The sequence below is a fragment of the Planococcus citri genome, chromosome 5 (assembly GCF_950023065.1).
Source record: "Planococcus citri chromosome 5, ihPlaCitr1.1, whole genome shotgun sequence".
Classification (NCBI taxonomy): Eukaryota; Metazoa; Arthropoda; class Insecta; order Hemiptera; family Pseudococcidae; genus Planococcus; species Planococcus citri.
Genome location: NC_088681.1, coordinates 14488474 through 14506929, shown reverse-complemented (window position 1 = coordinate 14506929; position 18456 = coordinate 14488474). Strand labels below are relative to the sequence as shown.

The window sequence follows — 18456 nt, the reverse complement described above, 5'->3', positions numbered from 1 at the left end:
AAACCTGTGAAATTTACGAAAGTATTAGGCTATGTATAGTGTTTTCAAATTCATCTTAAAATATTGAACCTGCAAATGAATCGGTACCTACGAAGAATTCCTTGAATTACACCTTCCCAACTTGAAAACAAGTATTTTTGGGTAATTTCTGGAGTCTCCAGGAAGTTATCAATTTTTCGAAGGACGAAAAATGAACTTCAGAATCTATAACTTTGGCTGGTGCCAATTAAGCCTCCCTAGATTGATCTGTAAGTTCGATAATGTATTTTTGATTTTCAAAAAATATGAAAAAAATTAGGTATTCCTGGAAATGAATGAAATATTGTAAGCAGCTTTTTCAAGAACCAGCTTCCCGTCTTCAGGAACAGGCTAATAATGAGCTTAAGCTCCTACAATTTTCATCTGAGGCTGACTGAAGTTCGAAAATGATTTTTTTGCCCCCCTGAATTAAAACATTTTAGGCCTATTTGTCAGAAAAAGTCGATGAAATTGATTTTTGAACTAGCACTCTTGAAAATTTTAAACGCTGAAATTCATTTTTAGCCTTTCTAAAGAAAAATTTTATAATCCTGGAGAAAATTTGAAACTTGCTGGAGGCTTCAGAATGACACCAAAAAAAAGATTGAAATTGCTATTTTGTAGTTTCGTGGAAAATTAATTAAAAACAGAAATCACTTCAACAAATATTTTCAAGTTGAAACTGAAATAAGGTATTTTCAAACCAAGAAAATCTTTTCAATTTTTACTCATATTATTAAAGAAAAAATATTATTCTCACCTACATGATCAAGTTTGTACTGTTTGAGGCCAACTGAGAAATTCTCACAAATATTCTGTCCCTATCGACGGAAAAATTTTCAAACTGGATTCGAAAAAATCAGAAGAATGTTCAAAAATACATCACCAGATAAACTTTCAGGTGCTGAGAATTTGATTTTTCGATTTTTGGCGAATTTTAAAACAACTTGATATGCTATATGCTATTTTTAAAAAGTCAAAATGGTATCGTGTGTAGAAAGAAACCTAATACTTATTTGGTTAATCCGGCTCCCCCTTCTCCCCCTCCTTTCAAATTGACTGGTGGTTTTTTGGAACATTATTGGATTTCCCAGTTCTCAAATACGAGTAACACCTTAAAAATTTGATTCGAAATCTGCAAGAGGTTTTGCTAAATTGTTTTGAAGTCTAAACCTAACTTCTTCTCGACCCTCAGACTCAACTTTCAAAAAACAACGAGCATGTCTTCTTTTCAGTGTTTAAGCTTGGAACCGTCTATGCTAAAATTCATTTTTTTTTTTCGATTTTTGGCGAATTTTTGAAAATTTTAATTCGGTTTGTTTCTCATGAAAACATCAAAATACTATTATATTGAAAATTAAAATTTGATTATCCTGTGTCTCATTTTTGTTCCTTCCTCTCTTTACTCAAATCGACTGCAAACATTATTGAAACATTCCGAAGACTTTGAAAGGATTTTTAGAGTTCTTAGTTCTACCAGAAAAAATACAAAAATTTTACCATAAATCAGCTGAAGGCTTTAGAATTGCTCGAAATCACGAAGAATTAATTCGGGTAGAATGAAAATACTTAGCCAGAGTTTAATCCAAAGTTCACTTGATTTTGAAAAAATATGCTACATTTATTTATAAGTATACATTTTTCGAGTAAAATTTGAAGTAATTCTGACTGTCTCTGGGAAGAGAGGGTGTCTTCGGTTGTTTTAAATAATATTATGATAACTTTTTCTATATTTTATTACATACATTCGTCATAAACAGATCACAAAACGTACCTTCAATACCAAAAAAATTGAAATGACATTTGATTAAATTTACTCAATTATTTTTGAAATTTATGAAATCAAAGTTTCATTAGCAAAAGTATAGTAAAATTACCATCAACGATAGATGGATTTTTTCAATCAATTCAATTCATAAAAATAATCCATTTGTGGCTATTTTCGATAAACCCACAAAAAAAAATCAACAATAAAATATTTTAAAATCAAAATTTTAAATACCAAAAAATAAAATAAATCAGTCTCATTTTTCTCTTATGAAAAAAAAAAAAAAATCACGAAGAAATACCACACATAAAAAATACGTAATAAAATAAAACCATCGAAAAAAAGCCGCTTACCTGACGCTAAAAGTTCGAATCAACGGTCTCGAAACGTAAATTACATAAAAGCACGACGAAGCTAGACACACGTTCGCGACGCTAGTGTGAATTTTCCGATTCCAGATGGTAAAATTGTATACTGTTCACAGTGGTACCACCCTTAAGAATTTGGTGAAAAACCGTGCCATTCTCGCCCACACACACGTCGACTGAGTACTCTGAGTGTAGATTTTAGTACAAGTACAGGTGGAGAAGAAAACTGAAAAAAGATAAGGCAACTTGTTGTAGAGAAGAGATATCGAGTCGAGTTGGGGAGTCGGGGATGAAATAAAATAAACTTTCCGTTCCGCGCTACGATGCTTTATTATCTGAAGAATTCGCAGCAGATGTTTTTATTTTGGAATTTTTAAATTAACGATTTATTCGTCGTCTTTATATATTTACAGCAATTTGACGGTATTCGAAGTTTATTCATAAGTAGAAGACAAATTACGATACACAGCTTGCTAATAGATGCCCTTTTTCCTCCTTTTTGGCAATTTATCGAGCAGTGGTGTGTTTTTTTTTCGGTGGTGTTATTTTTTCGTCGCTTCGACGTATTGTTTTGTTTATTTAAATTTTTCGCTCGAATTTATCGCTGTGACGTCATTTTTGGAGGGTAAAAAAATGAAATAAATGGGCGAATTTTTCAATAAATGAACGAACGAACGAACGTTTAAATTTTGCCAAGTACCTAATTTGAATTTGGATGAAATTTAATTTATTAAAGTAAAGTATATTTTAACGTATTAATATTCGAACGTAGATATTTACCTTAATTTAAATTTTTACTTCAACGTAAGGCGAAAGTTATAACTCTTAAACAATGTATAAGTTAAAATGTTAGCTAAACTTAGTTAACGAGTAGATTTTTCGCAACATTTTCAACAGTCTATATGTACTGGAGCCTAGAGCATATCAATTATATAAATAAAACAATTTCATCGTCGTCGTCGTCGACGTCGTTGTTGTTGGAAACTTCGCAACAATGATGAAAATACGTATGAAACATTATACTCGCTGTTAATAAAAAGTTGTGAGCTTCGTTTTGACTTTTAAAGTCGGATAGAAGGGTAGACGCAGACGTGTAAATAATAAAGGATATCTCGGCGAATAATTTTGATACTGGGGCGACGAGTATATGATTTTAACGTGGTAAATGAGAAATTAAAGGGTTTATGGTATAAATGAAAATACTGGTACGATGTGATGTTTAATAAATACGAAAATAAAGGTGGATGTTTCGTCGGCGATGACGTGGAGAAAATTCCTTCTTATAAAATCTGCTATTACTTAATTCAATTTTGTTGCGAGATTTTCGAATATGAAAAGAGGAGGTTTGACGATGAAATGTCTGGAGGTGTCCGCCTCCGGTTTGAACAGGATCAAGATTTTTCTTCTTTTCTTTTAATATTTAGTAAAATCGTGCTCTCTTGACTGAATTTCACCATTTTGAGCTATTCTGAATCTGAAACCTCCAGCCCAATTCTCGATTTCTCCAGAATTTTTAAAATTTCTACAAAAGACGTGGAATTTGATTTAGGTAGACTAAAAATCGAATCGTTGCTTATTCTCGAGCTGTTTAAAATGATTATCCATATTGGAGCCGATTTTGCACCATCTGGAGAAAGTGAAAATCGCGCTGGAGTCTCCAAAATGGCTCGAAATGATAAAATTCTGTTTTAAAGGGTTGGTTTGAGACGAGATACGGCCATTTGTGTGAATTTCGAAAATTTTTCTTCAAACTTCCGAACTTTTGATTTTTTTGAAATTTTTTTCTGATCTGGTCAAAGTATAACGTCCTCGAGAAAATCGATTCAAATGCGGAGAACCCCTTTGAACAGGTTGAAAATAAGCCGCAACTTGATTTTCAGCTGCCCAATTTGATTTCTACGCCTTCTGGAGAAATCGAAAATCATGCTGGAGACTTCAGGACAGCTCAAAGTGGTGAAATTCGGATTTGTGGAGTTGGTTTTCGAGAAGATAGGACCATTCGTGCGAATTTCCAACATATCCCTTCGAACAGAAAATTTTTGATTTTTTGAATTCTTGAATTTTTTCCTTACCTTATTATCCAAAACTCGATCTTTTAGCTGCCCAAATTGATTTCTACGCGTTCTGGAGAAATTTTAATGGTACTATGGAGAAATCAAAAATTGCGCTGGAGATTTCAAAATGACTCAAAATGATAAAATTCGATTCGAGGAAGCTCATTTTTATCGAATAAATTTTCATTTTAAAAAATGCATAAATTGTCTGAAATGTTCGATTTTTCAGTTTTCAAAAATTCGTCAAAAAATGAAAAATCAATTTGGGCAGCTGAAATTTTCTGTTGTGTGGGTTTCAGACCATGCTCCTTGTAAAATTTGCAATCCCGTTTAAATCAGATTTTCAATTGAGTAGTTCTTCATCAACATTCTTAGGAAGGGAGGGGGGTTGGTATCTCCGAAAATGTGTTTTACATTTTCTTGGGCAGTTTCAACGAATTATTTTCAAACTTGGCATGAACGAAAATTGACTAGAAGGGCAACGACCCTTATTTTTTAATTTTTTTTCACTTGAGCAACTTCCTCTAAAGTAGAAGTTTATTTTGGAAAGTCCGAAATGCTGAGTGGAGGAGATGAAATTCTTGAAGATGTTCTCCAAAAAAATCATTTTTATCGTTTTCTAATAGGTAGTATGTTTTTCACCACTGGTCATTTTTTCAGAATTTTTTGAATGCTGCCCTCTCATTTTTTTGTTATTTTAACGTTGTGAAACTTTGTACAAATTTGTTTCATATTTTAAACTTTTTGTGATATTTTTATAAATTTTTGCAAAATTTGAGAAAAAAAGGTGCTGAAATGCGCAAAAAAATTAGATTTTTTTTCAAGTCTCTTTTCAACTTAAAATCCAAAATTTGAATAAAATTTGTTTCCACAGGGAGGAAAGACGAAGTCCTTATGTACCTAGTTTTCTATTCATAATTTTTAAGGGAGGGGGGGGGGGGGGTGGTGTAGCTTTTGCACAAAATGAATCACCGCAGTAAACATTGACCCGAAGAATATTGGAAAATTATACCATTACACATATCAATCGAAGTGGTCATTGACAACCCTCAGTTTGAGTTTGTGGATTTGAAATTTCATACAGAAGTTTTTTAATGATACCTGCCTGATTTTTTCAAAAATATTTAAGATCCCAAAAATTCTCTAAAAACTTCTAAAATTTTGAGAACGACTCGACTTTTTTTTAAGCATTGAAAAATGGGAGATATGTCACACAATTGTTCCAACTTTCAGGAAATGGGGGGGTGACCTTTGGAGGCCAGACAGGACTCCAGACGGCCCTCCAAGAGCGAGAGAGCCAGGTCGACGATTTCAAGAGGCTAGACTAAAAGCCAGACGACTTTCCCAAGCCAGACTGAAAGGTCAATGACCTTCAGATACCGGACATGCCGTCAGGTGACCTTCAATAGCTAGACAGACGGGTCCATGACATCAGGCGGTTTTTAGAGCCCAGACAGAGAGGTCAATGTCCTTAGGAGGGATGCCAGACAGGACTCCAGACGGTCTTCAAAAGCCAGACAGACAGGTCAATGACCTTAGGATGCCAGACAGGATCTTAGACGGTCCTCAGGAGCCAAGCAGACAGGCCAATGACCTTTTTGAAGGCCGAATTGGAAGCCAGACAGCCTTAGAATCCATACAGACAGGTCAATGACCTTAGGATGCTCGACTGGGGGCCAACGGCTTTCAGAGCCCAGACAGAAAGGTCAATGTCCTTAGGAAGGATGCCAGACAGGACTCCAGACGGTCTTCAAATGCCAGACAGACAGGTCAATGACCTCAGGATGCCAGACAGGATTTTAGACGGTCCTCAGGAGCCAGGCAGACAGATCGATGACCTTAGGAGGCTCGACTGGTGGCCAGACAGCTTTCAGAGCCCAGACAGAGAGGTCAATGCCCTTAGAAAGGATGCCAGACAGGACTCCAGAAGGTCTTCAGAAGCCAGACCGACAGGTCAATGACCTTAGGATGACAAACATGATTTTAGACGGGCCTCAGGAGCCAGGCAGACAGGTCAATGACCTTTCTGAAGGCCAAATTGGAAGCCAGACAGACTTTAGAATCCATACAGACAGGTCAATGACCTTGAGATGCCAGACAGGATTTCAGACGGCCTTCATGAGCCAGAAAGACAGGTCAATGGCCTTTGAAGACTAGATTGAAAGTCAGGTAGCCTTTAGAATCCATATAGACATGTCAATGACCTTAGGAGGCCAAACGGCCCACAAGAGCCAGACAGCCAGGTCAATGACCTTGGGAGACCAGGCAGGAAGCCAGACTACCATGCTTTACAATTTTTGCAGGAAACTTGATTTTTTTAAAAATTAATTGCTTGAGCTGGAAAATTTAAAATTACAAAAAATTGCAATATTTGGATCAAAATTGAATATTCAGTGCGCTGAAAAGTAAAAAAGGACACAAAATTTCAAACATTCGAATTCAGTGATTCCAAAAATGCTTGCAAGAGTTACCCTAAAAACAGTAAGTTCTCAATGAACACGTTTTTTTCAGCCTTTTCAACTTTTTAAGAACCTGATGGTTTTCATTTATTTAAAAGCGAGTTTTCTCGTAGAAATGAAATTTCATATAATTATGAAAAAGGCACCGCCAGAACAAAAAGCCAAAATTACTCAAAGTTGCGTAAAAAAACAAAAAGAAAGTTTTGAAATGATCCAAATTCTATTTAACGTTTTCAAAAATTTAAAAAAGGTTCAAATTAACGTACCTACAACTTTTATTAAAATAAAATAAAAATGCTGAAAAATAAAGTAAAGTTCGTCGAAATATTTTTACCTTGGTTTAAAATTTGGTTTTAATGGTTTAAAGCGCTAAAAAAAATGTTAAAATGATTTTTAAAAAATCTTAAAAAAAAAAAATTATTATCCAGCAGCATAAAGCAAAATAAAAATGGGAAAGTGGTGTAAAAATCATTTCAAAAATGAATGTCTATCATAATTATCGAAAATTGAGTAGGTACAAATTGTAGAAAACGATATTGGTATAATACGTAAAAGAAAATATGTAGTTGAAAATTGTACAAAAATATTCAAAACACCTGCTTTAAAAATTTAAATCATCTCAGAGTCGTTTAAAATTAGATCAAATTTGCTCCAAACCTGACGAAAATTCGTTAAAATATTCGAAATAGGTACTAAACTCCCATCAATAAAATTTGTAGCATTCTAAAATATTTTTATGGCAGTTGTCTTCAATTTTATGCACAATTTCAGCGTATTTTCTATTCTACTTTTATTTTTCTAGAATTTCTGGTAATTGGACAACTTTTTTTTTCAGCGTTTTTGATGATTTTTTTTGAAGAAGTAGATTTTCTTTCTACCTCGTTTTTTTTTCAAAATGCAAACAACTTTCAAGAATCAAGAACACAACATATTTTAAAATCATTCTAGACTTTCCATTCGAAGTTCTGAGATAAAGATAATACCACCGGAACAGACTCTAGCACTTATACGAATTGGAAAAAAAAATTCAAAAACAGTTGAAAATCTTCGTAGTTTAATATTTCTCCACAGTAAACAATAGAAAATTTTCATCACAAATCTTAATTGGATTTTTAATTAGAAAACTAATTGGAAACAAAATAAATAATGGTTAACAATATGAAAAGTACTTAAATAGGAAACGAGTAAAATACGAATTTTTTGAACAACATTTTTCTAAAGTCACGAAATTTTAACAAAACAATATAAGAAAGCGAGTAATAAAATATAAAAATAACAAAATGGTAGAAAATTACCTACTTTTTCTTAAAATAAGACATCAAGTCTTCGTCAGAGTCCGAATCATTCTGCACAGCCTTTGGAGGAGCTTTGGGTTTGTAGCTTCGATCCGGTTCATTTTTACCCTTTGGAAAATCGCGTTCAGCCGGTTTATCGGATCTATTGGGTACATTTTGTTGACGCCAGGAGTTTCCTGGAGATTCGGATGGTCTGTAGGGTCCGTTTGGATTGGCCGGACGATCTCTGGAAAATTTAGAATTGTCGTTGGTTTTGTTCTCTCGTTCGGGTTGTCTGTGATTTGCACTCGCATTCGACGAACGACCTCTGGAAAACTTCGAATCGTAGTTGGATCTGTTATCGTACGAAGATCCGTCAGTGCCAGCGTTGGAAGGACGTCCGCGTCCTCTACCGACATTATTTCTTTCAAAGTCGCCCCTTTCTTGGAACTGTCGACCGGAATTAGACAATGTTCTTCCTCTGCCTCGATTAGGTTTCGAGCCAAATCGATTATCGGAATTTCTCGACGAAACGCTCAATCGATCGAAATCTCGTTCCAAATCGTCTCCGTTGTTTTTCGATCGAGAGTAGTTGGCTGGTTCACGAGAACTTTTCGACGATGAGCTGAGTCTGTCGAAATCTAACTCGTCGACGCTGGTATTATGTCTAGGATGCCTGTTGTCGTTATTTCGATTACGGTCGTATCTACCACGAGTGCTCGCAAACCTGGAGTCACTCCCCGGGGACAGGTCAGATATCGACGAGTTCCTCGATGAGTTGTTTCGGTACGTGGATCCGTTCTGGTATCGTTTATTTTCGTTTTGTTTGGATCCGTCCATATAGGAGTCGAAAAAATCGTCGACTTTCCTAAACGTGTGAGATTTTTCCGATGATCTTTCTTTTTCCGATTTTGGTACCGGTTTCGGATACGAACGTCGCATCATCTGCGAATATTCATTTGGATTCTTTTGTCTCTTGTAGTAATTGCCTAATTTCGCAGCTTCGTGTTCTTTGAGTATTTCATCTTTGAGATCTTTAGCTCGACCTTTGGGAATCTTGATGTTTGAATCGTTCATATCGAAGATGAACGATTCGTACAGTTTTTTCTTTTCGTCATCGCATCCCTTCTCCATTTCCATCTTCATTTCGTCGACTAGCACGTCTAAAATGGAGAACGGCTCTCGGACTTTTAGAAACAGGCTACGATGATTCTGTTTCAAAAATACATTCGATGATTAGAAAAAAATACGTTAATTTTGACTCGTTTTAGACACTTTCGATTGTATCTTACCGTAATGTTATCGTCGCAGCTTAACGTGACAGCTTCTTTTATTAATTTACATGCCTTTGGTATATCCGATTCGATGAATATGTAATACGAGGCAATTTGCGTCAAAATATTGAGTTTCCTCGGTACTTCGGCGAAAATATCAATCAATTCGTATAGTCTGTCGATTACTCCAGTGTTCCCCTCTCGAGCGAATTGTAATCGCAGGAGATCCATTTCAGCGCCGAAAACTCGTTGCTCTCTGCATATCTCAAGTCGTTTAATCGCTTCCGGAATATTCTATGAAAAAGTGACCAAAAAAAAAAAGACAAAGCGTAAGTGAAACTTTTTAAACAAGAGAAAAATTGACACCAAAAAACCATGAGATGTTCTGGTTTTCAACTTTTAAAATAACTTAGGCTATTTTTTTTAAAAGTAATTTTTAAAAAAATTGCCATTTTGCATTTATTAATTTTTGACAATTTTTGGCAAAAAGCAAAATATTTTGACAATTTTAGCAAAAAGCAGGACTTTTAGGGAAATAAAGGCCAAGAAAGTGATACTTTTTGGAAATTTGGGCCAAAAAAAAGAGACATTAATCGTGATTTTTGAGAGAAAAAATTAACTTCTTTGGCAATTTGGCTAGAAAAAGAAATTTTCAAAAAGCAAGCTTTCGACAATTTTAGTATAAAAAACAGGACCTTTTAATCAGTAGTTGTCAAAAAATGACACCTTTTTCGAAATTTTTGTCAAAAAAAACGAGACTTTAAGATAATTTAGGAAAAAATGGGACTTTTCGGAATTCCTTGAGAAAAATGGCAATCTTTAACCATTTTTCTGAAAAGCGATAATTTTTGTCAAAAATCAAAACGTTTAATATTTTAGCAAAAGTAGTGACAAAAAGCAAAAACCGATTTTTATTTGAAAATTTTGTCAAAAAAAGTGAGACTTTTGCGGACAATTTTTAAAAAAATGCGGGAATTTTTCGATATTTTTTTTTTTAAAAGTTATTTTTGTCATTTTTGTAAAACTGAGAATTTTTGTCAATTTTTGGCCAAAAGCAAGACGGGCAATCTCAGTAAAGGGTCATTTTGCCCATTTCAGCCAAAAAAGTTGGACTATTGGTCAATTTTTGAAAAAAATGAAATTTTTGAGATTTTTGGGAAAGAAGTGAACTTTTTTTTAGCAATTTGGCAAGAGAGCAAGAGTTTTTGTCAAGTATTTGCAAAAAGTAAGCCTTTGACGATTTCAGCTAAAAGCAAGACCTTTTAGATGAATAACTAATTAATTGGCAAAAAATGACAATTTTGTGCTATTTTTATTGAAAAAGGGGGACTTTTGAACAATTTTGAGGAAAAATGGAACTTTTTGGAATTTGAAAAAAATAATAACGATCAACAATTTTTTAAAAAGCGAAAATTTTGGTCAATTTTTGAACATTTACTCGTATAATAATTTAAGGGCAAAAAGTAGGACCGAAAGTCATCTTTTTTGACAATTTCTGAAAAAAAAGCTAGACTTTGGAGTAATTCTTGAAAAAAAGTGAGACTTTTCAGCAATTTTGTTAAAAGCGAGAATTTTTGTACAGAAACAAAACGTTGATTATTTTAGTAAAAAGCATGACTTGTGACAGTTAATTAGTGACAGAAAAATCATTTTTTCGCAATTTTTGTTCCAAAAGCGTGACTTTTTGGAATTTTTTGGAAATAAAAGGCAATGTTTAGCCACATTTCTAAAAATCTAAAATTTTTGTAATTTTAAAAAAAAATGTTAAACTTAGTTTTGTTTGAAAAAAAATTAAATTTTGGGCCATTTTGTTAAAAAACGAAAACTTTGTCATTTTTGTGAAATTGAGAATTTTTCACCATTTTTGGCAAAAATCAAGACTTTGGCAATTTTTGCAAAAGGCTTTTTTTAGTGGATTTTTTGGTGAAAAAAAGTTTACTTTTTAAGCAATTTGGCAAGAAAGCGAGAGTTTTTTTCATTTTTTTTTTTGCAAAAAACGTAACTTTAACCATTTTAGCAAAAATCAAGACTTCATAAGAAATTATTGACAAAAAATTACACTTTTTTCGTAATTTTCGTCAAAAAAGGCGAGACTCTTGGACAATGTTTAGGAAAAAATTGTATTTTTTGGAATTTTTTCAAGGCTACCTTTAGCCATTTCTTCAATGAAGCGAAAACTTTCGCGTAAAAAGCAAGAATTTTTTATGATTTTTAGCAAAAAGTCAAACTTCTAGAGTTTTAGCAAAGAGCAGCATTTTTAGGAAATTATTGGCAAGAAAATGATATTTTTGGAAATTTCTGGCAAAAAAACGAGACTTCTGGATAAAGGTTCTTTTCAAGACGTCGAGTATAAAAAATGTACATAATTTATAAAATTCGTTTAAAAACAAAAAGAAAGAAAGAAAGAAAGAAAGAAACTTTAGTAACCAGAACGTTGAAAAAGGTAACCAAACGTTGCTTTTAGTAAACTTGAACTTTGGTAACGATCGATGAGATTTTTTCCGAGCAAAAATATTCTATCCTTACCTGAGCATATCGCTCGTAGTAACGAGCTAAAAGATGATTGGCAAACGGATTTCGAGGATTCGGTTCAAGGCCTCTTATCAATAGTTCTTTCGCTCTTTCGGGATCTTTCTGGGGATGAGGCAGGTTCAAAAGTCCTCTCGCCGACCGAAACAGAACGTGGCTGCACTTCGGCTGTATTTCGATACATTTTCTGTAATTAAATGATTCGATTATTCGAAAGAATTGTAGGTATTTTTTTACAGTAACGAACGACTTACTTGTATAAATTGGATGCATTTTCGTTTAATTGGTCGATTTTCACTTTTAAAGTCGAGTACAGGCTATGATTTTTCTGATGAAATCGGTAAGTTCGGGTGGACGTTTCAACGTATACTTCGGCGGTGAAAAGCATGAAAAGACAACACGGTTCTTTACGTATAGCACTTTCTAGAGCGTTCCGTTCTTCGTCGCTTGGGATATCGTACGGTTTTTCAACCCTACGAATCCGGCCTAAAGATTTTCCAATTAAGAAAAACCAGTAGGGGTTCTCCTTATCCATTTTATTAGCTTTCTTTGCGTATTCGAGAGCCATTTTATGTCCATACAAGCCGTATTCCATGAATATCATGGATCGAATACCGTGTACACTAGCTTTGTTAGCATCGTCCAAATCGGAGTACGAAATAATACTCGGCATGATCTAGAAGGTAAAAAATTAACATAAAAATCTTGGTAATTCATCACCGTTCGAAAATACGTAAAATAAATACTCACTGCTCGAGCACTTTTACTGTCGCTAATTTTAATGAAAACGTACATTTGGCACGTTCTAACGATGTTAATAAAAGCTTGATGTACACTTTTGAAGAAATATTCATCACAGCCGGTTTCTTTAAGAACCTCCACTTCTTCCTCCAAGTCATTCAAATATTCCAACGCTTTTTCGGCGTTTTCTTCGAACGTGTATTCATGTGCGAGGATTAGCTTGAGGATGACCCTGCGCAGAAAAGCAACTTGAGTATATGAAGCATTTCATTACGAGAATTTATATTCAGCAATACTTTACGTTTTAGATTTGAATAGTTCGTCTTCGGCAACTTCGGTTAGTTTATCTTTAATTCGATTAACCATGTCATTCGGGCAGACTTCTAAATCCTTCTTGATGTTGAAGCAATGATATTCGTCGTCTAAGATGATCAGTCCGGAATCGTTTTCGTTCGGACTCATGCTGAATTTGCAGATGCAATTCAACCACTGTAGAGATGAGAAAACAAAAAATTGTATACACTTTGTACTCAAACCATGACGTGTGTGAAATAAATACCAAATCTTTTACCGGTAACTAATGAAAAATCGACAACGCAAGCTTCTTCTAACCAATAATTGATCGCATAATGATCACGTTCGTTGATAGGACACGCTTCTCAAGCAGAGTGATCTGAAACATAAATAATACACTGAATACACATATCACATAATATATTTTACAAAGTACGAAATACCAATGCAATTTAATACCTTGTTTTTTATCTATCATATTTCTTATCAAAACAGGAATTTATTTTTCGAGGAATTTCTCACCAAGTATCAGGAAGTAAAATACACTAAACGAGGAGTAAAAATCACAGTAATGCGAGTAATTTTAATTATTCAACACAATTTTTCTTACCGGCGACGCTTATTTTAGCACATCCGATGATCCGAATTCGAATTTCTTTTAAATTTCGGCATCAACTTGCAAACTTGCAAAAAATTTCCGCAGTCAGCTGTTTGTTTATCAATATCACGGAAACTGAACCTTTTCACTCCCTCTCTACCCTTCTGTCGTGTACTGCCGCGTTTCGACAATGCCCAACGCCAAAAAAAACAACTTCGTGTTTGGAATGCAGCCCAAAAAGTCACATGAGAAAAGCCAAAACGTAGTGTAAAATTGAACAAAACGTGAGCAAAATGAAGTTGATGTCTTTCTCCACGAATTGATGAATTCAAAAAACCGGCCACCGAAAATTCGCTATTTCTAGTGATATTTTCAGCTATCAAGATTGAATATATGTGAATTCGGTTAAACCATCAACATGGTAAGTATCTTTACATTTATATTGTGTAGAAAATCAAGTGTTTGTGAAGATTTTCGATGAGCTCCTCCGGACGCTCGTTTTCGCTACACGAATGCAAATCGAACAATGTTCTATCGTTGGAATATTCCATACTAATTCTAATTAATTATTATCGCAATACGTTGATTCTGCTTCGATCTAAGCTTTAGGCAAACAATATAGTAATTATTTTGTACGTGTTTCAGGTTAGCAACGCAGTCGTAACGATAAAAACTCGTAAATACATGACCAACAAGCTGTTATGTCGTAAGCAAATGGTAAGAATTCGTTCAATATTTCGTCATTATTAGTAATGTATTTCTATCTAGAATCGAGTAACGTATGCCAAAGTAGCTGTATTTGTTGTGTTTACGAACACTTGTGAGGTGTTTCTTAGGCTATAGTGGTATTGTTTTAGATTCGAGTGCGAGTGTATTTGGCATGTTTGTGTTGATCGTATTGTTCTGATTACAGATCGTTGATGTCTTACATCCCGGTAAAGCTTCAGTAAAGAAGACCGAAATCCGCGAAAAGATCGCTAAAATGTTCAAGGTATTCCCTGACGTAGTTTTCGTATTCGGATTCAATACGTGTTTCGGAGGTGGCAAATCCACTGGTTTTGGTTTAATTTACGATAGCTTAGACCAAGCTAAGAAATTCGAACCTAAATATAGATTACAACGTGTAAGTATTCGTATTAATGTAATTCGATCGATGCGAGTGTAAAGTAGATAACGTGAGAGTAACGATTTCGTATTGTTTTCAGCATGGATTATACGAAAAGAAACAACAGACTAGGAAACAACGTAAAGAAAAGAAGAACAGAATGAAGAAAGTCAGAGGCACTAAAAAATATAAGATGGGTGCGGCTGCTGCTAAGAAGGTAACTTTTCATTTACTTGGTTTGACTGTAGACTCGAAATTGACCGTATTAATTGAATTTTGTATTGTGTTTTGCAGTAATGAAGATGCTGATTCGTTCTGTGACGTCGATGCCGACTTTTTATGTTATGTCTTTGTAAATAAACTTACAAAAAATATTCGAGTGAAGTTTTTAATAAAACGTATTCGTTTGGAATCAGTTTCAAAATTTTTATTTTTAAATATGTACACTTCGATGTAAAATCTCGATTATTCGTCAGATTCGGAGGTTTCTTCTTCCTCTTTTTCTGATTCGTTGTTTTCCGTAGTTTCGTTACTGTCGTCGTTAGTTCGCGACCAGTAAATGAATACAACTGCGGCGAATACGATCTGTAATTTAAAATGTGGGCTAAATCACTCGAGTATTCGGTTTTTTTTTTTTGTAGTGAAGGAAAGTGTGTTTAACGTACCACAAAAGGTCGAAATTCTGTTAGTAGAATAGTCATATAACCGATGTAAGGTAAATATCCTTTGACTTTGCCGTGTATATCTTTATTTTTGAGCCATTTTTGTCCAGGTGCGTATAATCCGGTACTATCGTCGTAAGCGTTGTTGTCTCCTTTGGTTAATATTTTGACTTTTGAAGGGTCTGTGCTGAAATGTTATGATGATCGTGAGTATCTAGAGCTACGGTTCACATTTCGTCTCGTGAATGGGAAGTAATCGAGTGTGGAGTTACCTTTGATGCAGTTTGATTACTCGATGCACTAGTCGATTCGGATGTGTTTTCACTGAGAATATGATCACGTCACCAATTCTAACTGGTTGATCGTCGTAATGGGTTACGAATAGTAGATCTCCCCTGTAATAGGCTGGTTCCATGCTTCCGCTAGATTTTCAAAAATTTTTGTTATAATTACTGTTGAATGATATTCTAGTCGATGTACGAGCTTTGGGAATATTTTTACCTTACAACGACAACGATTGGATTGGTGCAGTTGGTCGCTGTGATCAGTATTTTCCATAAAATTACCACTAATGAAATTGCTATTCCTATTTGACTAAAATCATCGAAAAACTGAAACAGAAAATTATATTTTTTAGCGAAAAGAATACTTATTTTGAGAATTCTTGTAATACGAAGGTTTTTTTTTTAATTTTAATTCTGAATTACGTTTTCATTCGAGTAAACGTACGTGGATTGCATCATTTTATAGGAACTATGTTCAGTATACCTATCTAATGTATTTAAGAAACTGGGTACCAACCTGTCTTCTATTCCTGCCATTTTTCAGATCATACCCTGTCATTGTGAGAAAAACATCGCAACATTTTGAAGCCATTTTAACAATAAAATACGTAGATTTTTCAAAGGTTCTGGTGACTCGTCCACATTGAATAAACTAGCCAACTGGCAATGAAAGTTTACGCCGTTATTCATAATCTTTTATACCTTGTCAACGCTGAAGATAATTTTTATTACGTGAAAAAAAAATTGATTATGGAAAGTAGATAACCTGCGATGGTTTTGGTTTGGCTTGGCTTACTTTCTACGGTTCTTCATAATCAGTATGTTTGCTGTGTTTTCAATGATATAGTTCGGGGTATATTTTTCTGCTAATTCACTTCGTTAGAATTTCTTGGAAGTGTTCGTTTGTATTTTCTTCTGTGAGGATCCATGAGACCTTTGAGGAGTTGAAAGTGTAAGCCTAGGGGTGTAGTTTAGTGGCGGATTTGAGACTGGAAGTTTATGTCTTTGTTTTGTGAAACCATCGATGGAAGGTGAATGAATTACTCTTCGATAAGTTCTCCAAATGAAAAGAAAGAAACTGAATTTATTGAAGATAATTCTTGAAGCATGATAAATTGCTCATTGCTGATATTTTTTACTTCCGCGTTGCTGATAATTGTACGCAGAAAAAAGCAATATTGAATATCATGATTTAAAAAAAGATAGGTAAGATTTATTACTTAGTATTTTGATGAAAACTTGTTTTTTTTTGCAATTTTGATCAAATAAAACAAAACTTTGACAATTTTGATTGAAAAACTTATTTTTTGACAATTTTGACAAAGAATGGGTACTTCAACTTTGAACAGCTCATACCATACAAAAAAGTAGAATTTTTCGATACCCAACTTTGATTTTACAAAAAAAATCAGATTTTTTGCAACAAAAAAGCACTTTCTGGATATTTCGAAGGAAAAAAATGTGTTTTTTGCAATTTAGAGATAAAACGAGACTTTTGGCAATTTTGTTTTTCGATGGGGGAACTTTTTAGTTTTTTTTCCATTCAAGTACCACCACAAAAATGGATCCTTTTTACTGTTTTTACACAATGATCGAATTTTTTGCAATTTTGTGAAAAAATTTGACTTTTTGGTAATTTTGATACACAATTGATTGCTTTTTGCAATTTTGACAAAAAAAGCTGACTTTTTAAAGCAAAAAAGCTAGATTTTTTGACAACTTTAACCCGTGAAAAAGTTTTTTCCTGTAATTTTGGCAAATTTTTTAAAAAACATGGCTTTTTAGAAATTGATTTAGAAAAAGTAGAAATTTCTAATACCTAACTTGACTTTGGCAAAAACTTGGTTTTTGTTTGCAAATCTTAAGTACAGGACTTTGTGGAAATTTTGATCAAAAAAAAGAGGTTTTCTCATTTTCTGCAATTTGTGGAAAAACAGAATTTTGATTTTTAAAAAACTGGTTTTTTTGTAATTGTGAAAAAATGGGACATTTAAATTACAGTTTTTACAAAAAAGTGATTTCGTGGAAAAAAAATACTTTTGGTGGAGAACAGTTTTTTTTTTCAATTTTGACATTTTTTATAGTTTTTACTAGAAAGTAAGATTTTTTTGCAATTACAGCAAAAAGTTGATTTTTTTGGTAATTTTGATTATAAAAACTAAAAATGAGTTTTGGCAAAAAACAGAATTTTGATTTAAAAAACAGGCTTTTTGTAATTTTGAAAAAAATGGGGCCCTATTTACAGTTTTTACAAAAAAGTAATTTTGAGCAAAAAAAGTGTTTTTTTGAAAATATTGATTTAAAAAAATACTTTTGATCATTTTAATTTGGAGAACAGTTTTTTTTTCAATTTTGACATTTTTTACAGTTTTTATTAGAAAGTAGGATTTTTTGCAATTACAGCAAAAAAGTTGATTTTTTTGGTAATTTTGATTTTAAAAAACTAAAAATGAGTTTTGGCAAAAAACAGAATTTTGATTTTAAAAAACAGGCTTTTTGTAATTTTGAAAAAATGGGCCCTTTTCACAGTTTTTACAAAAAAGTAATTTTGAGCAAAAAAAGTGTTTTTTTGAAAATATTGATTTAAAAAAAATACTTTTGATTATTTTAATTTGAAGAACAGTTTTTTCAATTTTGACATTTTTTACAGTTTTTACTGGAAAGTAGGATTTTTTGCAATTACAGCAAAAATGTTGATTTTTTTGGTAATTTTGATTTTAAAAAACTAAAAACGAATTTTGTTTGCAATTTTTTTATGGTAAAAAAGCAATGCTTTCTAGAAATTTTGGCCGAAAAAAACAAGACTTTTTGGCAATTTTAATAAAAAAAAAAAAAAAAAAAAAAAAAACACTAAAAGTAGAATTTTTTGCAATTTTGTGAAAAACAATAAATTTTTGCGAAAGTTGATAGACAGTTGATTACTTTTTGCAGTTTCGATATCAAAAAAAAAGCTAAAAAGAAGACTGACTTCCTAAAAATTTTGATTTTGATCCAAAAATAAATTTTCTGCAATTTTTGGAAATTTTTA

At 33.3% G+C, this 18456-nt stretch overlaps 4 protein-coding genes across 6 annotated transcripts in view; 1 reads left to right on the top strand and 3 right to left on the bottom strand.

The window, feature by feature from the left end:
* Window positions 1–2338, bottom strand: part of LOC135849167 (uncharacterized) — a 108998-nt gene extending 106660 nt beyond the window's left edge. The window contains exon 1 of one of the 2 annotated variants that reach the window (XM_065369442.1): window positions 2140–2338. The gene's annotated coding sequence lies outside the window, so the exon portion shown is untranslated. The remainder of the gene's footprint in view (window positions 1–2139) is intronic. The other variant, XM_065369441.1, reaches the window with a different exon arrangement.
* A 5370-nt stretch (window positions 2339–7708) lies between these two features.
* On the bottom strand, window positions 7709–13530 carry LOC135846506 (uncharacterized). 2 transcript variants are annotated; one of them, XM_065365625.1, is made up of 9 exons: window positions 13390–13529; window positions 13239–13324; window positions 13057–13158; window positions 12787–12974; window positions 12495–12717; window positions 11999–12420; window positions 11742–11931; window positions 9234–9509; window positions 7709–9153 (listed from the first exon to the last, which is right to left on the bottom strand). In XM_065365625.1, exons 4-9 carry the CDS (start codon window positions 12945–12947, stop codon window positions 7963–7965), a joined length of 2463 nt encoding a protein of 820 aa, XP_065221697.1. In that variant the 5' UTR covers window positions 12948–12974; window positions 13057–13158; window positions 13239–13324; window positions 13390–13529; the 3' UTR covers window positions 7709–7962. The 2 variants fall into 2 exon arrangements, with proteins under 2 accessions (XP_065221697.1, XP_065221698.1); XM_065365626.1 differs by lacking the exon at window positions 13239–13324 and having other exon boundaries at window positions 13390–13530.
* Window positions 13531–13644: 114 nt separating this feature from the next.
* RpS24 (ribosomal protein S24) lies at window positions 13645–14894 on the top strand. The gene is made up of 5 exons (XM_065365628.1): window positions 13645–13798; window positions 14023–14094; window positions 14291–14500; window positions 14583–14699; window positions 14777–14894. The coding sequence occupies exons 1-5, from the start codon at window positions 13796–13798 to the stop codon at window positions 14777–14779; spliced, it is 405 nt and encodes a 134-aa protein (XP_065221700.1). The 5' UTR covers window positions 13645–13795; the 3' UTR covers window positions 14780–14894.
* LOC135846508 (signal peptidase complex catalytic subunit SEC11A-like) lies at window positions 14895–16485 on the bottom strand. The gene is made up of 6 exons (XM_065365627.1): window positions 16225–16485; window positions 15946–16140; window positions 15646–15755; window positions 15417–15566; window positions 15148–15331; window positions 14895–15067 (listed from the first exon to the last, which is right to left on the bottom strand). Exons 2-6 carry the CDS (start codon window positions 16018–16020, stop codon window positions 14948–14950), a joined length of 639 nt encoding a protein of 212 aa, XP_065221699.1. The 5' UTR covers window positions 16021–16140; window positions 16225–16485; the 3' UTR covers window positions 14895–14947.
* Between the last annotated feature and the right edge of the window lie 1971 nt (window positions 16486–18456).

What these genes read in the sequence shown, in the direction of transcription:
- RpS24 (XM_065365628.1), top strand. An exon ending in TGTTATGTCGTAAGCAAATG is followed by an intron (nt 14,095 to 14,290) that starts GTAAGAATTCGT and finishes TTCTGATTACAG; the next exon opens with ATCGTTGATGTCTTACATCC. An exon ending in CTAAATATAGATTACAACGT is followed by an intron (nt 14,501 to 14,582) that starts GTAAGTATTCGT and finishes TATTGTTTTCAG; the next exon opens with CATGGATTATACGAAAAGAA.
- LOC135846506 (XM_065365626.1), bottom strand. Translation starts at nt 12,947, where the DNA reads ATGAGTCCGAACGAAAACGATTCCGGACTGATCATCTTAGACGACGAA. An exon ending in ACAGTAAAAGTGCTCGAGCA is followed by an intron (nt 12,421 to 12,494) that starts GTGAGTATTTAT and finishes TTTACCTTCTAG; the next exon opens with ATCATGCCGAGTATTATTTC. An exon ending in GCTGCGACGATAACATTACG is followed by an intron (nt 9,154 to 9,233) that starts GTAAGATACAAT and finishes TTTTTGAAACAG; the next exon opens with AATCATCGTAGCCTGTTTCT.
- LOC135846508 (XM_065365627.1), bottom strand. Translation starts at nt 16,020, where the DNA reads ATGGCTTCAAAATGTTGCGATGTTTTTCTCACAATGACAGGGTATGAT. An exon ending in GTAATCAAACTGCATCAAAG is followed by an intron (nt 15,332 to 15,416) that starts GTAACTCCACAC and finishes ATAACATTTCAG; the next exon opens with CACAGACCCTTCAAAAGTCA. An exon ending in CAGAATTTCGACCTTTTGTG is followed by an intron (nt 15,068 to 15,147) that starts GTACGTTAAACA and finishes TTTAAATTACAG; the next exon opens with ATCGTATTCGCCGCAGTTGT.